We start from the raw sequence: 19,438 nt of genomic DNA on the forward strand, positions 1-19,438 counted from the left end.
ACAAAGAAAACCATAAACAAAATGAAAAGACAACATACTGAATGGGAGAATATATTTGCAAATAATATGACCAATAAACGGCTCATATCCAACATGTATACAGTTCATACAATTCAACATCGAAAGAACAAACAGGACTTCCCTGGTGGTCCAGTGGTTAACAATCAGCCTGCCAATGCAGGGGACACAGGTTCAATCCCTGGTCTAGGAAGATTCCACATACCATGTGGCAAATAAGCCCATGTGCCACAACTACTGATGCCCATGTGCTCTAAGGCTTGTGTGCCTCAAATAGAGAACAGTCCCCACTCACTGCAACTAGAGAATAGTCCCAACTCGCCACAGTTAGAGAGAGTCTGTGCACAGCAACAGCTATAAAGTAATAAATTTTTTTTTACAAAAAAATAACAACCCAATTTAAAAATGGGCAGAACTGAAGAGACATTTTTCCAAAGTAGAAATGCAGATGGCCAACAAGCACATGAAAAGATGTTCAACATCACCAATCATCCAAGAAATATAAATCAAAACTACAATGACATATCACCTCATATCCGTCAGAGCAACTATCATCAAAAAGAACACAAAGACAGAAGAACAAGATGGCAGAAGAATAGGTGGATGTGGAGTACATGTCTCTCCATAGATACATCAGGAATATACCTTCAGAGACAGAAGTGCATGCAGAACATCAGCTGAGAGTGGACAGGAATACCTGACCAGTGGAAAGAATATATAGAATCACACAAAACTTGGTAGGATCTAGGGGGAAAACAGGAGTATTAGTAGGACTGGACCTGCCCTCAGTGGGTCGGGGAACGGGAGCAGGGGTCCAATCCCCACAGCAGGGCAACTGTCTGAGTCAGAGGAGAAACATTTAAGGCTGAGAGTGGGAAACAGCTGATCTGTGGCAGCCTAAATGGGATGAGAATCAGACAGCCATACATACCCCAGACAGGAACACTGGCCTCCTGGAAGGCGCAGCAGCTGGGAGCTGGAGTTTGGGGATTGTGGAGCAATCCCAGGGCGAAGGCTGCTGTTGACTGCGGAAAGACTGATTGAGGGGATGTGAGGGAGGAGATCACGGTGGAAAATGCTGTTGGAGGAAAACCAGGCAGCCAAGGAAGCAAGGTGATACTGCTGAGTCACGTGTAGGGGGTGGAGCCATGACCATAGCCTCTCTCACCCCACAAGCCAGCATCAGTCACTGAACAACAGAGAGGCTGATCCATCAAATGCCTGACGCACTGAAATAGAGTAGGACCACACCCAGGGTGCTCCTTTTAGTGACTGATGAGCTGAACTACACAGTAGGACCCCAGCCAGGGAGGCCCTTCTATGTGCCTGACATGTGGAACAACAGAGAAGGACCCCAGGCAAGGGAGCCCTCTAAGTGCCTGGATGGGCAGAGCTACGGAGGAAGACTGGCCAAAGAGGCCTTCTGATCGCCAGCTACAAGAGGCTGGAAAAAAGACTCTGATGGGGCCATAACTCCGGCGAAGGCAGTCTGTGTCCCTGCATAATTGGCGCCGCCAGGGTCCCCGCAAGCCAAGCAGCTGCGCCACCTTCACGCTCAACTCTCACTGGGGCAGAGCTGCCACCGGCAAAAAAGGTCTTGCATTTATGCACACAGGGTCGCCTCAGTCATGTCCGACTCTTTGCGACCCTGTAGACTGTGGCCTGCCAGGCTTCTCTATCAGAGAGTGGGTTCTCCAGGCAAGAACACTGGAGCATATTAGCCAATACTGGCCGCCATACCCTTCTAGAGCACTATATTTCCTGCTGCCCTAGCCACCAACCCCCCTGAGTACCTTTGCTGCCAGAACCCCTGTGACCCAAGCAGCTGCATGGCCTCCACCCCTGGCCCTCACCGGGCAAACTCAAGCCCTCCAGGGCAGCCCCAGGAGCAAACCCCAGTGGCCGACCCACATGGAGAGGTGGGAATAAAACCACAACTGAAACCCAGGGGCAGTGTGGCTAAGGAAGAAGACCCCAAACCTTCCCACCAGCTGCACAAGCTGCAGATTAAATCCACACGATCAACTAAGCAGACTGTGTGTCTATGGAATATACAAAAGGTCACTGAGAGCTCCCACAAGAGGAAACGCACTAGCTCTGATAGCTGTGGACATTGGAGGCAAGAACACACAGGAGCAGGACCAGACTAGAATCTGAGCTGCCCCCACAGCAGGTCCAGAGACCAGCACAGTGTTGGAGGGCATCCTAGGGAGATGAGGTGGACTGTGACTCCCAGCGAGGGAAAGGACTCTGACAGCATGAGTTTTCCTGCAGTAGGAAAAGCAAACAAAGGAATAAATGTAGGAAAAATAATAGTAAGTTTAAAAAATTAAAATTAAAAAAAAAGAAAGCAAAAAAGAGAGGAAAACTCCACAGAACTGCAAAAGCCCAACGTCAAGGCAGAGGTTTATGACAACGATAAAAAATGTGACTGAGGGAAAAAAAAAGCTCAAAAGCTTAATTTGACTTCTTAGTATCAATTAAATCTACAATCACAACAGAGGGGGGAAAAGGAAAAGAAAGAAAAAAAATCCAAAAGAATCTGCAGAACAAGTCAAAAAATAAGAATAATGTTTTTCTTGAGTCACTGCAATGTTGCTGCTGCTGCTAAGTCGCATCAGTCGTGTCTGTCTCTGTGTGACCCCATAGATGGTAGCCCACCAAGCTCCTCCATCCCTGGGATTCTCCAGGCAAGAATACTGGAGTGGGTTGTCATTTCCTCCAATGCATGAAAGTGAAAAGTGAAAGTGAAGTCGCTCAGTTGTGCCCAACTCTCCATTGCCTTCTCCAAGAAAATGGCAATAGGAACATATATATTAATAATTACTTTAAATGTAAATGGATTAAATGCTCCAACCAAAATACACAGACTGGTTGAATACAAAAACAAGACCCATATATATGCTGTCTACTAAGAAATCCACTTCAGACCTCAAGACACATATAGACTGAAACTGAGAGGATGGAAAACTATATTCCATGCAAATGGGAAGCAAAAGAAAGCTGGAGTAGCAATCCTCATATCAGACAAAATAGACCTTAAAATAAAGAAGTTTACAACAGATAAGGAAGGACACTACATAATGATCAAGGGATCAATCCAAGAGGAAGACATAACAATTCCAAATATCTATGCACCCAACATAGGAGCACTTCAATACATAAGACAAAAAATAACAGACATAAAAGGATAAATTGACAGTAACACAATAATAGTAGGAGACTTGAACACCCCACTCACACCAATGGACAGATCATCAAAACATAAAATTAATAAGGAAACACAAGTCTTAAATGATACATTAGATGAGACGGACTTTGTTGATATCTCCAGGACATTCCATCCAAATGCAGAAGAATACACCTTCTTCTCAAGTGGACATGGAACATTCTCCAGGATAGACCACATCTTGGGTCACAATTCAAACATCAGTAAATTTAAGAAAATTGAAATCATATCAAGCATCTTCTCCAACCACAGTGCTATGAGACTAGATATCAATTACAAGGAAAAAAGTGTAAGAAACACAAATACATGCAGATTAAACAACACGTTTCTAAATAACCAACAGGTTATTGAAGAAATTGAAAGGGAAATAAAAAAAATTATAGAAACAAATAACAATGAAAACAGGACAACTCAAAACCTATGGGATGCAGCAAAAGCAGTTCTAAGAGGGAAGTTTATCACAATACAATCCTACCCCAAGAAACAAGAAAAACATCAAATAGACAATCTAACTTTACACCAGGAGAAGGAAATGGCAACCACTCCAGTATTCTTGACTAGAGAATTCCGTGGACAGAAGAGTCTGGTGGGCTGCTGTCCATGGGGTCGCACAGAGTCGGACACGACTGAAGAGACTTGGCATGCATGCATGCATTGGAGAAGGAAATGGCAACCCTCTCCAGTATGCTTGCCTGGAGAATCCCAGGGACAGAGGAGCCTGGTGGGCTGCTGTCTGTAGGGTCCCACAGAGTTGGACACGACTGAAGCGACTAAGCAGCAGCAGCACCAGCAACTTTACACCTAAAACAACTGGGAAAAGAAGAACAAAAAAACGCCAAAATTAGTAGAAGGAAAGAAATCATAAAGATCCGAGCAAAAAGAAATGAAAGAAACAATAGTAAAGATTAATAAAACTAAGAGCTGGTTCTTTGAGAAGATAAACAAAATTGACAAACCTTTAGCCAGACTCATCAAGAAAAAAAGAGAGAAGAATTGAATCAACAAAATTAGAAATGAAAAAGGAGAGATTACAAGAAACAATGCAGAACTACAAAGGATTATAAAAGACTATTATGAACAACTATATGCCAATAAAATAAATAACCTGGATGAAATGGACAGATTCTTAGAACAGTTCAATCTTCCAAGACTGAACCAGTAAGAAATAGAAATTAGGGACAACCCAATTACAAGCACTGAAATTGAAGCTGTGCTCAAAAATCTCCCCAAAAAACAAAAGCCCAGGACCAGATGGCTTCAAAGGAGAATTCTTTTTTTTTTTTTTTTAATATTTAATTTATTTATTTGGCTGTGCTGGGTTTTAGCAGCATCAGGCAGGATCTTCAATTTTCATTGTGGCATACAGGATCTTTAGTTGCAGCATGTGGGATCTAGTTCCCTGACCAGGGATCGAACTCAGGACCCCTGCATTTGGAGCATGAAGTCTTAGCCACTGGGCCACCAGGGAAGTCCCTCAAAGGAGAATTCTATCAAACATTTAGAGAAGAGCTAATGCCTATCCTTCCAAAACTCTTTCAAAAACTTGCAGAGGAAGAAACACTTTCAAACGCATTCTACGAGGCCACCATCACCCTGATACCAAAACCAGACAAAGACAACACAAACAAAGAAAACTACAGGCCAATATCACTGATGAACATAAATGCAAAAATCCTCAACAAAATTGTAGCTAACAGAATTTAGCAACACATCAAAAAGCTCATATACCATGATCAAGTTGGGTTTATTCCAGGGATGCAAGGATTCTTCAGTATACTCAATCAATGTGATATACCATATTATTAGTGATCTGAGAAGAAATAAAAGGAATCCAGATAAGAAAAGAAGTAGAGCTCTCACTGTTTCCAGTTGACATGATACTGTACATAGAAAACCCTAAAGATAGTATCAGAAAACTACTAGAGCTAATCAGTGAATTTAGCAAAGTTGCAGGATACAAAATCAATACACAGAAATCACTTGCATTTCTCTATACTAACAATGAAAAATCAGAAAGAGAAATTAAGGAATCAATCCCATCCACCACTGCAACAAAAAGAATTAAATATCTAGGAATAAACCTACCTAAGGAGACAAAAAACCTGTACACAGAAAATCATGAGACACTAATGAAAGAAATCAAAGATGACATAAACAGATGGAGAGATATTCCATGTTCCTGGGTAGGAAGAATATTGTGAAAATGACTATACTACCAAATGCAATTTACAGATTTAATGTGATCCCTATCAAATTGCCAAAGGCATTTTTCACAGAACTAGAACAAAAAATTTCACAATTCATATGGAAACACAAAAGACCCGAATATCCAAAGCAGTCTTGAGAAAGAAGAATGGAGCTGGAGGAATCAACTTTCCTGACTTCAGATTATACTACAAAGCTACAGTTATCAAGACAGTATGGTACTGGCACAAAAACAGAAACATAAACCAATGGAACAAGATAGAAAGCCCAGAAACAAACCCATGCACCTAAGGGTACCTTACTTTTGACAAAGGAGTCAAATACACTGGGGAAAAAACAGTCTCTTCCATAAACGATGCTGGGAAGACTGGACAGCTACATGTAAAAGAATGAAATTAGAACACTTCCTAACACCACACACAAAGATAAACTCAAAATGGATTAAAGACCTAAATGTAAGACCTGAAACTATAAAACTCTTAGAGGAAAAGAGGCAGAACATTCGATGACATAAATCACAGCAAGATCCTCTATGACCCACCTCCTAGAGTAATGGAAATAAAAACAAAAGTAAACAGGTCAGACCTGATTAAACTTAAAAGCTTTTGCACAGCAAAGGAAACTATAAGCAAGGTGAAAAGACAACCCTCAGAATGGGAGAAAATAATAGCAAATGAAACAACTGACAAAGGATTAATTTCAAAAATATACAAGCAGCCCTAACTATTCAATACAAGAAAAACAAGCAACCCAATCAAAACGTGGGGAAAAGACATAAACAGACATTTCTCCAAAGAAGATATATAGATGGCTAACAAACACATGAAAAGATGCTCAACATCGCTCATCATTAGAGAAATGCAAATCAAAACTACCTAACACCAGTCAAAATGGCCCTCATCAAAAAGTCTACAAACAATAAATGCTGTAGAGGGTGTAGGGAAAAGGGAACGTTCTTGCACTGTTGGTGGGAATGTAGACTGATGCAGTCACTATGGAAGATGGTATGGCGATTCCTTAAAAAACTAAGAATAAAACCACCATATGACCCAACAATCACACTCCTAGGCATATACTCCAAGGAAACCAAAATCGAAAGAGACACATGTATCCCAGTGTTTACTGCAGCACTATTTACAATAGCTAGAACATGGAAGCAACCTAGATGTTCATCAACAGATGAACGGATAAAGAATTTGTCGTACATATACACAATGGAATATTACTCAGCCATAAAAAGGAACACACTTGAGTCAGTTCTAATGAGGTGGATGAACCTAGAACCTATTATACAGAGTGAAGTGAGTCAGAAAGAGAAAGATAAATACCATATTCTAACGCATATAATTGGAATCTAGAAAAATGGTACTGAAGAATTTATTTACAGGGCAACAATGGAGAAACAGACATAGAGAATAGACATATGGACATGGGGAGAGGGGAAGAGAGGGTGAGATGTATGAAAAGAGTAACATGGAAACTTACATTACCCTATATAAAATATATAGCCAATGGGAATTTGCTGTATGGCTCAGGAAACTCAAACAGGGGCTCTGTATCAACCTGGGGGGGTGGGTGGGGAGGGAGATGAGAGGGAGGTTCAAAAGGAATGGGATACATGTATACCCATGGCTGATTCATGCTGAGGTTTGACAGGAAATGGCAAAATTCTGTAAAGCAATTATTCTGCAATTAAAAAAAATAAATTAAAAAAAAGAACACAAAGAACTAATGTTGGGGAGTATATGAAGAAAGGCAAACCCTCCTACACTATTGGTGGGAATGTAACTTATTGCAGCCACTATGGAAAACTGGAGAAGGAAAAGGCAACCCACTCCTGTTTTCTCGCCTGGAAAATCCCGTTGACAGAGGAGCCTGGCAGGCTACAGTTCATGGGGGCACAAAGAGTCAGATATGACTTACTAACTAAACAACAACCATGGAAAACAGGACAGAGGTTTCTCAAAAAAACTAAAACCAGACCTACCATATAACCCAGCTATTCCACTCCTGGGTGTATATCAAATAAAAACCAAAAGCACCATTTGAATAGATACATGCACCCCAATGTTCATAGCAGCACTATTTACTACTGCCTAGATATGGAAGCAACCTAAGTGTCCATCAGGAAATGAATGGATAAAGAAGATGTGGTATGTACACACACACACACACACACACTGGAATACCACTCAACCATTAAAATAAATAAATAAATAAATAAAATCTTGCCATTTGCAGCAGCATGGGTTGTCTTGGAAGGCATTATGCTAAGTGAAATAAGCCACACAGAAAAAGAAAAACACTGTATGATATTATTTATATGTGGAATATAAAAAATACAACAAAGTAGTAAATACAAAATAGAAGCAGACTCAGATACGGAGAACAAACTAGTGGTTACCAGAGGGGGAGCAAAAGGACGGGCAATACAGGGGTTAGGAATTGGGAGGTACGAACTACTGAGTGTAAGATAGGCTCAAGGATGTAATGAACAACAAAGGAAACATAGCCAATATTTTGAAATAACTGCAAATGGAAATGTAACCTTCAAAAACTGTATTAAATTTTTTTCGTCTTACAAATAAAGATGTTTTAATTAAGACCAAAAAAAAGTAAATACATAGAAATTTTGACATGGAATCAAATATCTGTTTTTGTTTACCAATGGTATATTTTCAAATTAATTGCAAAAATGCACCTGAAGGATCTTACCATCTATTTAGAAAGGATAGAGTTCATTGTCAGAACTCTAGAATGTCTCTGCCCGGCATATTTTATCAGTTCACCCATGTAGTAGCTACCTAACAATAGGGAAAAGGAAGAGGGAGGAGCACAAAATGGCTCTTGTGTTTCTTGCTTGGATGTCCAGATGCTACTGATACTGGGACGATAAGAGGGAGGAAACAGACTGGGAACAAGGCAGTCAATGGGTTAAGTTTAGAAGACTCCACACTGAGGATGTTTTACCAAGCAGGTGATTTCACTGACTTGACACTAGCACTGAAATAGCTAACCACGTTAATTGAATTACTCATTGAAAGAGGCTGGAGAAAGAAAAAAGCATCCATACCAGGGCACATCCCTGGGTTAATCAGACATTTAGGAAGAGCTTTATGCTATTTGTAGTAAGAAAGTTTATAAACAAGTACAATTATGACCAAACATGGAGGGTCAGATATTAAAATTTTTTAAAAATTATAAACTTTCCAAATGTCAACAAAAAGTAGAATTTAATACTATAGCACTTAGGATGTCATGATTAAAAACGTTACTTCTGAAAGTTTATAATAACATTAAAATGTTTATGATAGTGGTTGTTTTTCTTTTAAAGTACATATTATTTAAGCAATGTAAAATTAGGCATAGCAAAACCTGGGAAACAGATGCATCAAAAAGCTAACGGTAACTATTTTGATGGCAAGAATCTATGAGATTCTTTCTTCTACTTTTCCACATCTTTCAAATTCGCTAAATAATACTTTCTAAAAGGGAAAATAGCCACCAAAAAAGGGATGATCTTCCGTCTTATTAAGGTAAACATGGCTACAGTTCCTAATTAACACAGAACCTAAATACACTGTTAAGCCCTCAGTAATCCAAGAACATATCAATATCTGCAATTGAAGACATTACCTGGGATGTTCAGGATTTCCCGGTGGCTCAACGGTAAGGACTCTGCCTGCAGTGCGGCAGACTACGGAGACTCCAGTTCCATCGCTGGGTGGGGAAGATGCCCTGGAGGAGGAAATGGCTACCCGCTCCAGTACTTGCCCGGAAAATACCATAGACAGAGGAGCCTGGCGGGCTACAATCCTTGGGGTCGCCATGATTGAAGCGACTGAGCACATCACCTGAGATCTTCTGCCCTGCAAAAAGCCGAATCCTTTCTCCTGAGGGCCTCACGTCCTTGCCGTCCTGCATCTTGCGGAGCACGAGAACAGTTCAGCCTCTACCCTCTCTGTCCACTGACACTAACGCCTTGACTAACGCCTTGATTGGCATTTATCTGGGGTTCCCACAAACTACCCCACACTGATCAGTCCCAGGGGGAATTAAAGCACTTTGGGCACTTCTGAAAACCACCACCTGAGGACTGTGAGCATCCTTCTTATACTCTGGTCCTGCAGAGAATCAGAGATGATTTCTTAGTGTATGGACTGGAGGTGGGGGCAGAGGGGGAGAGGTGGGTGTGCGTGGAGGAGCTTCCCAGGAGGCGCTGGTACAAAGAATTTGCCCGTCAATGCAGGAGAGCAGGTTTGATCCCTGGGTTGGGAAAATCCCCTTGAGGAAGGCATGGCCACCCACTCCTATTCTTGCCAGGAGAATCCCGTAGACAGAGGAGCCTGGCTAGCTACAGTTCATAGGGGTCGGACACGACTGAAGCGACTCAGCGGCACGCTGGGTGTCTCGCCATCCTGGGCAGGCACTTGCGCGGCACTGGACTCTGAGTGCCGGCAAGGCTCCCATAGTAACTGCCTCGGGGCCCCCAGCCCACTCCTTAACATCGGCCCTTAAGACTGTTCGAAGCTCTTCACTTGTCCATTCGTTTTCACGGTCAACCCCATTAGTTCATATTGGCATCTCAGCACCTCACGGATGAGATCTGAGACTCAGGTCACCTGAGCAAGCCCAGGTGTAGACTTAACCGTCGTCAATGTGGTTACCATATTTGGGACTAAGACCACCCCCAAAGAGTTCCCTGAGAGCTGCGGGGAGGGGCGTGTCTCTGGCAGGCGCAGCCCTGCCCCACCCCGGGCTTCCGAGGCAGCGTCCCGGCGCGGGGGTTTCAGGAATGAGACGCCTCGAGGCCCGCAGACTGGAATGAAAATGGCTGACGACTCCTCAAACAGGACAAGGGGAAGGTTACTCAGGTGTCCTGAAACCTTGGTCAGAGCCTGTCTTTGAGTGAAATCTCAACTTCTGTCTTCCAGAAGCGATGGAAATAGGACTCAGAATCCTGAGGTAAGACGTTTCCCGAAACAGTCAGGTGCAGTCGCCATTAGAAAGGGATACGCCACAGCCTCTCAGGCCTTGCCCCTGACGTGGCCCCGCCTCTGAACATGTCCACGCCCCTGGGCGTGACACCATCCCCGGAGCACACTGGGCTGAGCCTCCGTGTAGAAATTCCTTTATTTTCCATTTTCTCCACAGGTTTCTGAGCTCCACTAGGTATGTGCAGCTGTGATGAGGTAAACTTTATCTCTGTCCTTTGAGAAGGTGATTATGCCAAACATGTTCTACACCATGTGAAAAATGTTGTGAATTAGAAAACAAGGACAGATCCCCGTGTGGGAGAATCAAAGACAGCATCGGAGTGAAACCTTTCAGTATAATACGAAGGAAAGAGGAGAGAAAGTATGAGGATTCATGTTTGGTCATGTTGTTTTGAAGTTTTTATGATGAAGTTCCCATTTTGTGAGTATTCATTCCCAAGTGGTGGTCAAGCACATATGCTGTAAGAGTGAAGAATGTGGAGAAGTTGTAGGAACCTGAAAGTAGGCAAGAGACTTGACTAAGCAAACCATCATATGAGCTCCACAAAGACAGGAGCTTTGTGTCCTTCCCTGGTGTGTCCTAAGTGCCAAATACACAGTAAACATGGAAAGAATGAATGGATTCTTTTCAGACAGTGTTGGAGCTGACCATTAGTTGTAGAGCATAAGTAACAATTTATGGTGGTACCAACATACTTAATTGTATGATTTTACCCAAGAGGAATCAGACGTTTATTAGAAGGCAGGGCTTCCCAGGTGGCTCAGTGGTAAAGAATCCACCTCCCAATGCAGCAGCCTCATGCATGGGTTCAATCCTTGGGTTGGGAAGAGCCCCTGGAGGAGGAAATGGCAACCCACCCCAGTATTCCTGCCAGGGTAATCTAAAGGAACATGTCAGACTATAATCCCTGGGGTCCTGAAGAGTCAGACATGACAGAGCCACCGAGCATGCTGGCCTGCATGCACTAGAAAAGGTAAGAGTTAGGTTTTGCCAGGCAAAGACATATGGAGGGCTATGATAGACATCTGATTTTTTTTTTTAATTTGTTTTGAAAACTCAGCCTTCACTCACCTTCTGTAAACAGTTCTTCTCTTGTCCTCTGGGAAACTAACCCCACTTACAGTCTCAGCCCATGTGCAAGTGAAGTGGTTGTTTCCCGACTCTATATTAAATACACTGATAACAGCAGAAATTAAACCTTGAAATCTGTAGGGTTTGCTTCCTCTGTAAGCACGGCTGTCTCTACAGAAGTTGAAGTTAGCTTCTTTAGCCCTACGATCTGAAAGCTAGAGCAGAGGGGAGAGATTGGGGGAGGCAGGATGAAATATATTGCATCTAATTTTTTTCTCTCTTAAGTCTTCAAACTGGCAGTAGTAAGTCGGGTAGTTCTAAGGCCTCCTCTCACTTGATTATTCGAGGTGACCCCACACCACCGTTACCTCCATGCCTATTTTCCCACCTCCGTTGGATGCCCCAGCCTCTTTGTTTTTCTTACCAGCCACTGCTCTTCTTAGCCATTAAATAGCTTTGACCTTGATGATATGAATGTGAATGAAGGCAAGGATACACTTGATACCTCTGGCCAGTTTTGCTTCAGTTAACTGAGTTGGGTGTCCAAGAAGAAAACCTTGTCTTAAGAAGACTTCTAAGAAGTTCCCAGTGATCCCCACCTCCTGATAGTCACACCCTGGTGTAATTATTCATCCCCTTGAATGTAGGTTGAACTTAGTAATTTGCTTTTAATAGAATAAGGAAAAAGGTAATGGAACATCAATTCCACTATTAGCTTACAAAATATTGTAACTTCTTTCTTCCTAGCAGACTATCTCCTGACCCTGATGATGCATTGGAGAGGCCCACATGGCAAGGAACTGAAGATAGACTCCAGCGAGCTCCCGCCAACAGTCAAGGAATTGAAGATCTCAGTCCAGCAGGCTTTGAGGAACTTCATTCTGCCAGCAGTTATGTAAGTGATCACTGGAGTGGGTCTTTCTACAGTCATGCCTTTAGATGATACCCCAGCCCCAGCTGATACCTTTATTGCAGCCATGTGAGAGACCTTAAAGCAGAGAACCCAGATAGGTCTTGCCTGAATTCCTGACCACAAAAACTGTGAGATAGTAAATAAGTGGTTTTTTTTTTTAAGCCTCTAAATTTGAGGATGTCCATTATACAGCAGGGGGCTTCCCTGATGGCTCAGCTGATAAAGAATCTGCCTGCAATGCAGGAGACCTGTGTTTGATCCCCAGATTGGGAAGATCCCCTGGAGAAGGGAACGGCTATCCATTCCAGTATTCTGGCCTGGAGAATTCCATGGACTGTATAGTATTCCATGGACTATACAGTTCATAGGGTCACAAAGAGTCGGACATGACTGAGTGACTTTCATGTTATGCAGCAGTAGATAACTAATACACCCCTAAATTACTGTGATCTTGGTGAAAGATGTCGCATGACTGGAAAGGCAGACACTGAATAGGAGTACATCCCTCTGATGACATCCCTAAGAATACTGTCTTCGTGTCCAGAGATTACCCCATATACTCTTATGCTTAAATGGTATCATCATACTCTAAAAGCCCTGATTAGTCTCCAGGAGCTGCTGGAGGCATAGGTAGGGTTGTGTTGGGTGAAGTGGACGGATAGTCAGTATGGGATCATAAGTAGTGATGATGATGTCATTCTTTCCCTTCTCATTTTTGTCTTCTTTTCCCACTCACTCCACCATTACATTTTCTTTACTCTCTCCTTCTCCTCAAAATTCTGGGTGGCTGACCAATGACCATTCCTGCAAACAGTGGCCAGGTGATCTCTTGGTCTTGCAGTAATGCTACCCTGAAAAGATTTCCTTGAGGAGCAGTTCTTCCTGTTCCTTGAGGTGCTTTCACAAGCAGGGAGACCTCATTGTCAAGCTCAAAATATGCTTTCCAGATTAAACTTCCCACGTGCAGCAGATTCTTCAGCCAGAAGAATCTACTGAATTCTGACCCTAGCCAGACCAGTGTCCACAATTGTAAAGCCTATCTATCTATACACACCCCATTCAATGATTCCCTACTCTGGAATCAGGAACATTTTCTAAACGAAAGTAAGACCGTCTGCAAGAAAATATTCATATCCCTCGGCCTTTTCAGAGCTGCAAATTCTGTCTTCCCTACTGCTCCAGTAAGGGTAGAGGAAAGGTAAAGGGTGAACTGCGACTTATTTTCATTAGGGTCAGGTAAGGAGTGGGAGATGTGGCCCATCACCACAAAATTCATGAAGGATGAGAGGGTTCTTCATTGCAGGACATTTATTCCTCACCAAGAGATCTAAGAGGAAGATTTCTGTCTACCACTAACCTCAAGGCCTAAACACTCTCCAAAACTTTTTGAGGCAAGAAGAGTCAATTCTGACTATATTGTGCTAGAGTAACTCATCCCACCCTATAGCTGTATATGGTTCAGGATAGTTTGAGAGCAGATGAAAAGATAGTTTAAGCCAAGTTCTAGACTTTTAGATATTTTCTCGCTTTGCAAAAGCCTGAAAATTTCTAGAGTAAATTTTTGTACTTTTTATAAAAATAATTAAGTTTTTTAGGTAGAGGATATCTGAGCAGGATCAAATAAAGGACTCCAGGATAAAACTGAGAAGACCACTGTCAGGCTCCCTGCAAGGAAGCCTCTTAGACACCAAGAGAGGAAATCAGGATGAGCTGAACTACTCCTTCCATTTCCCACATATAAGTACCAGGATAACTAAAACCCATGCCCCCAGTGCAGTACACAGAGAGCATTAGTGTTTCTCTATTAGAAGAAACATTTATTGAGGAGGATCAATATTCTCAATTTACTAAAGGAAGGTTGTTTTCATCTGAGGATGTGTTATATGAAAACTGCAAAGTTTTCTCAGTGACTGACTGAGTTCTTTGGAGAAATTTCTTCTCCCTGGAAATGCTGGAGAAGTGATTTCTGTTTGAATAGAAGAGTCAGATCTCTGAACACAGTGTCTTCTTCAGGAGTGAGGGAGGCTGGAGGTATCTGGTATTCTTGATGCACACAGGTGGGGCTTGGATGGCTTACCAGCTCCCTGGAGGACAGGGAAGAGGGTTGATTCTGACATAATACCTGATCCTCAAAGGCCGCATCTTTCTGGGGATGTCTGACCCCATCTCTGTTCTGTCTGACACTTGTAAGACAACTCTGATCAGCATAAACAGCTTCTTGGTTTGAGGACTTGGGACTTACCCATTCCTCTTGCCGTAAGTCAGGGAGAGCAACATAGTTGGAGGGATGTCCCTTACCAGACTCTACTTGGGTCTGCAGTTCCTTCTTGTGCTGACTTAATCCCAAGGTCTCAGATTCAAACCTACATGCCAGCTTCTCTTCTAGGATCTTCCCAATGGCTCTCATGAGCTCATGAGCTTCAAGGGGCCCATGACTCACAAAGAGAGCTGCACTTTCAATTGAGTCTTGGTGCTGTACAAAGGTTGACATGAATTTGGCTTTTTGTTGGGGACTTTCTTGGTCTTTGATTTTTCTCATGAAATCAATCCACTGAAAAAATCGCCTCATCTTTCTTCTGAAGTAACTTTCAGGAGGAAGCTGCTCATTCTGTGACAGAGATGAGGAAGTGTCCTTTAATTCTCTTTCCTCAACAAGGTGGCTCTTCCTTCTGTCTGTAGACATCCCTGCTCCTGAATCTTCACTTCTGTATTCTCCTGCTTTGGAGCCCAAAGGTGCTCTCTCTGCAGCAGGTAGGAAGTTATTATCCTGGCACTTCGATGGTGCATGCTTAGAGGGATCCTGCCTCTGCTCCACGCTGGTCCCACTGTCCTCCGAGTGGATGTGTAGCACCTGGGAAGCTGCCATGTCCCCAGTGGAGATACTCTGGGCAAGAGTCAGTGAAGACTTGGAAGGCAACCTACTTGAAGTCGGGGGCATGTCTGTGGGACAGTGGTCAGCCTGGCTATGCTCCTTATTCTTGAATTTAAACTTTAACTCAGTAAGGATCTGTTTTTGAAAGTCTGATATTTCAGAATCTCGGGGAGCAGATATTTTTGGTGGGGGACGTTGAGTGGTCAGGGTAGTTTCTACTTTATTCATTTTGACCTTTGTCATTTGGGAACTTCTCAATTTTCTGGTTGTCAAGATGTTACAGGATTGTGATTCAAGAGCCTGAAGCTCCTTGGCCCTGAATATCTCCCTGGACACGCTGAACATTGTGGAATGTTCTGAATTCTTCCTCACTGTCTTTTGGCCCTGAATCATTTCTACTCTATCACTGAAGTTCCCAGTCTCATCCCTTGGCTCAGGTCTGTACCCAGCTTGCCTTATGGGCACCCCTGGGCTGCATCTGTTGTCCAGGAGAATCTTATTCTGACTGACTTTGTCTTTGTTTCTGTGTGTGATGGGCTGAAAAGTCTGTCTGCCACACTCAATTGTCTGAATGCCCTCTGCAAGCTTTTGGTAGGTAGCAGAGTGTGATGGTTGTGGGGCCCTCTGTCCTTCTTGGCCCACAGATGAGATAACAGGGAAAGGATGATCCAGCATGGGGGTTGAACTTGTGGCTCTCACCTTATTTCCCTGAGAAGTTTTAGATCTTTCTTCAAGGGGCTTGGAAAGCTCATCTTTGGAGTCCACCCCAGAAATATGGGTGGTTGAGGAGGGAAGGTCAAATTGAGGAAGAGGCCATGTTGTGGCTTCTCTCAACATATAGAATTTTATGGATTCAAGAACCTTGAGGGGTAGGCCCCATCTCTGAGTCACACGAAACCTTAAAATATGGGCTTCTAGCACCTTTAAGGTATTATGATCAAGAAAAGAAAGCTCTGGAGTGCTAATCTGGTGGCATACTTTACCTACAGTTGTGTTTTTTGAATGTGGGTCTTCCACATTGGTTTGGGAGCTTGCAGAAGGAAGCAAAATATTGTCATCAGCCAGCCATGAACGACACACACCTGTAGGAATCCTACCCGCACTAATCTGCCAAGACTTCGTGCTCACATGTAATCTAAGAATGGTTTTTATTTGATTCCTATCTATGTCCTTTCTTGAGACATTTAATAATTCATTCCTTGAGTGACACACACAGTTAGTTTTTGTCTCCAAGGCAGCCCTAAGACCCTGCACTAGGTAACATTCTGAGACATCTTGTGGGCTGTCTTCTGGGCTCTTCTCAAGGATATAGCCAAGATTCTTTCTCATGTCATCCCTTAGCTGAAACTTTGTTGAGACCCTCTCTTGGAAATTTCCTGGGAGACCCAATTCCGTCTTCTCTATATTGTTGCTACCCTGGCCCTGAAGCTCAGAGAGTTGTAACTGAACACGCCTGCCTCTCTGCTGAGGTACTTCTGCTAATTTGTATTGAGGCCCCATCAGTGCTAGAGACTCTAGATTCCTGCAGGCTTGGAGGTACCAGCGTGGAATTAGCCTCCTTGGAACGTGGAGCTCCAGTTTCTCCTGGGGTTCGCTGGTGATATGAAAATGGCCAGGAAGGATGGAGACTGGGACATAGGCATGGGATGGCTGGTTGACCAATGGGACGTTATGAGCTTGAGAACAAGTGGCTTCTTGAGATTTTTGGAGCACAGGAACTAAACCCCACAAACTTTCCTGTTGCTTCTGTAACACATGCCACTCCAGATGTTGATTTTCAGTCACAGTATGAAAATCTGACTCATTCTGGAATCTGTGGAAAGACACTCCACAGTCCCTAATCTGGGATGGAGAAGAGGATGATAGGATTGGGAGTCGGGATTGAAGGTGGGCCTGGGGCTGGACCTGAGTGAAAGGTAGAGACTGGGATTGTGGCTTAGTTTGAGACAAGGGTTGTGGTGGATATCCATGGGGGAGGAGACGGGGACGGGAATGAAGAAGTGGTGGAGATTCTTGATCCCGAGTTTTGACTGCAGAAGCATTACAGACTCCATTGAATAAGACAAAGTGAGACTCTAGAGGGGAACTCCTACTAGAAACCAGAAGAGTAGCCACTAGGGACTCACTGTGCAAAGAGGGAAGACCCCAGAAGAGCTGGCTATATTTCTGCTGCAAGTTTCCCCCCAAAGTCTTGATATATAAGAGCTGCTGACAAATGTGAAGCTTCTCTGGTTTGCTTTCACTGTTCCAGCCAGTATGGGGGGCTGTAGTGTTCTGCACATCAAGTGACTGCAACAAATTCCCTGAAGATGTCCGTTGGTATTCTGACCACATTTGTTTTGAAAATGGTCCCTCCTCCTTTTCTTTCTTCTGTAAACTCTGGAAAGCCATTCTGTTTTTTATTTGTCTCTCCAAGAGTCCATGGATGTTAAAGCCAGAGAAAGAATGGCTATTGGCCTCCTTGTGCTTGGTAACAGAGTCTCCCCAGAGATAAGTGTCTTGTGGATGGAGAGAAACATGCTCTCGCTGAAAATCAGAGTGTGGTAATGCTGGGAGGAGCATGTTCATGGCCTGAGTTTGCCACAAAGAGAAGTCTGAAATTGACAGGCTTGACTGTTCAGTGCCTCTGATTGTTGAAACACAAGTGGACAACTCACTAGGGCTATCTGGAGATGACTTCTCCAGAACAGGCTTCAGTACAGTGGAAATTGATTTAGGTTGAGTTACAGATAAAGTGCAGTCTGGCTGTGGTGAAACAAATAGGGTCAGTGGTGCATGAGGACAAGCAAAAGAGTCAGTGGGATTCATTGCCTGGGACAAATCTGATAAGGGCTTGATATCCTGGGAAAGGGTGGGGTCAAGAGAGGAAATGGTATCCAGAAACAATGTGGCCACTGGTGGGGCAACAGGGTCTGCTGTCTGAGTGTCATGTGGTAGGAGGTGGGGGAAAGCAAAGGTTTGGGGTGGGGAATAATCCACTGGGAATTTGGAATCCAAGGAAGAAAAAGGCTCTGAGGCCAGAGAGTGGCCCATTGGTGAGGGTAAAAAAAAGTCAGTTAAGGGGGTCATTGGGCTAGGAGAGAGAATAGAGGAGGGCAGCGAGGAAGGCTCTGGCAGAGAGGCTGGTGGTAGGTTTCCTGGAGGGACTGCTGAGAAGGCCGGGGACAGAGTAAACGATGACTCAGTCACAGGAGCTGTGGAAGCCAAAGGAGGCACAGAGCAAGTAGCGTCTTCCAGGACCTCCGGGAACAGCAGCCGATTGACCTCAGCAGTTGCGTTATTACACACCTCACAGAAGGGGTCTGGACATAAGAGCTGACGAAAGCAGGTGGTATCATCATGCTGGCCCAGGGGGCTGCAGGAGATAGGAAGTACAAAACTACAGCCAGGATCAGGAAAAAACATGAGGCCCTGGTACCTCTGGCAAAAGTATGGCTGCCCAATGTATACTATCTTTTCACATTCTTCTACTTCCTTAATCTCACAATGTATCTTTTAATCCCTCTCCCCAAGGCTTTCACATTCTGAATCTGAGGATTTTCCCTCCCATGTCAATCCCAGGCTTCACTGAGGCCCTAGAAATTCAAAGACTCCACTAAAAAAGTGGGATATAGGAAAGAAGGTAATGTTTAGTCACCTTTGCAGAAGATAAAGCTCCTTCCTTGCCTCCTCTGCTTGGCTCTGGCAAGTTCTCCAACCTGGGAAACCAGGAGAGTGATGAAGGTAGGAACAAAGAGGACTTATAGGAGGCTAAGTAGAATGTCCTTTAGTGGTACCCTTGGTGGATTGGAGAGTCTCAAGAACTAGAATATAAGATCACATGGTCGGTGATAATAATAGCAAGGCTCAAATATATATGTTGCCTGATCATTCACAAAGGGCTTTCATATGTATTCTCCCATGTAATATTCAGAACCACCCTTTGAGGAATATAGGTCAATGGTTATTTACCTCAAAGAGGAATAGGATCATCCAGGAAGTCAGAGGACTTATACAAAGTCAGGACACAGGAGTTCTGACTCTTGACATCTCACATGGCCACCTGTGGGGAATCACCCATTGCCCAGGTCCATCACGGCTTCATGCCGAGCCATGAGAAAAACAGGGAATACAAGAAGTGTCTCAGGCTTGG

At 43.5% G+C, this 19,438-nt stretch overlaps 1 protein-coding gene across 1 annotated transcript; it reads right to left on the minus strand.

Moving 5' to 3' along the window:
• Positions 1-10,065: 10,065 nt before the first annotated feature.
• Positions 10,066-18,711, minus strand: LOC122452927 (spermatogenesis-associated protein 31D3-like). Its single transcript, XM_043486748.1, has 2 exons — positions 14,557-18,711; positions 10,066-10,296 (listed from the first exon to the last, which is right to left on the minus strand). Exons 1-2 carry the CDS (start codon positions 18,709-18,711, stop codon positions 10,066-10,068), a joined length of 4,386 nt encoding a protein of 1,461 aa, XP_043342683.1.
• Between the last annotated feature and the right edge of the window lie 727 nt (positions 18,712-19,438).

This window comes from Cervus canadensis, chromosome 14 (assembly GCF_019320065.1).
Source record: "Cervus canadensis isolate Bull #8, Minnesota chromosome 14, ASM1932006v1, whole genome shotgun sequence".
Taxonomy (NCBI): domain Eukaryota; kingdom Metazoa; phylum Chordata; class Mammalia; order Artiodactyla; family Cervidae; genus Cervus; species Cervus canadensis.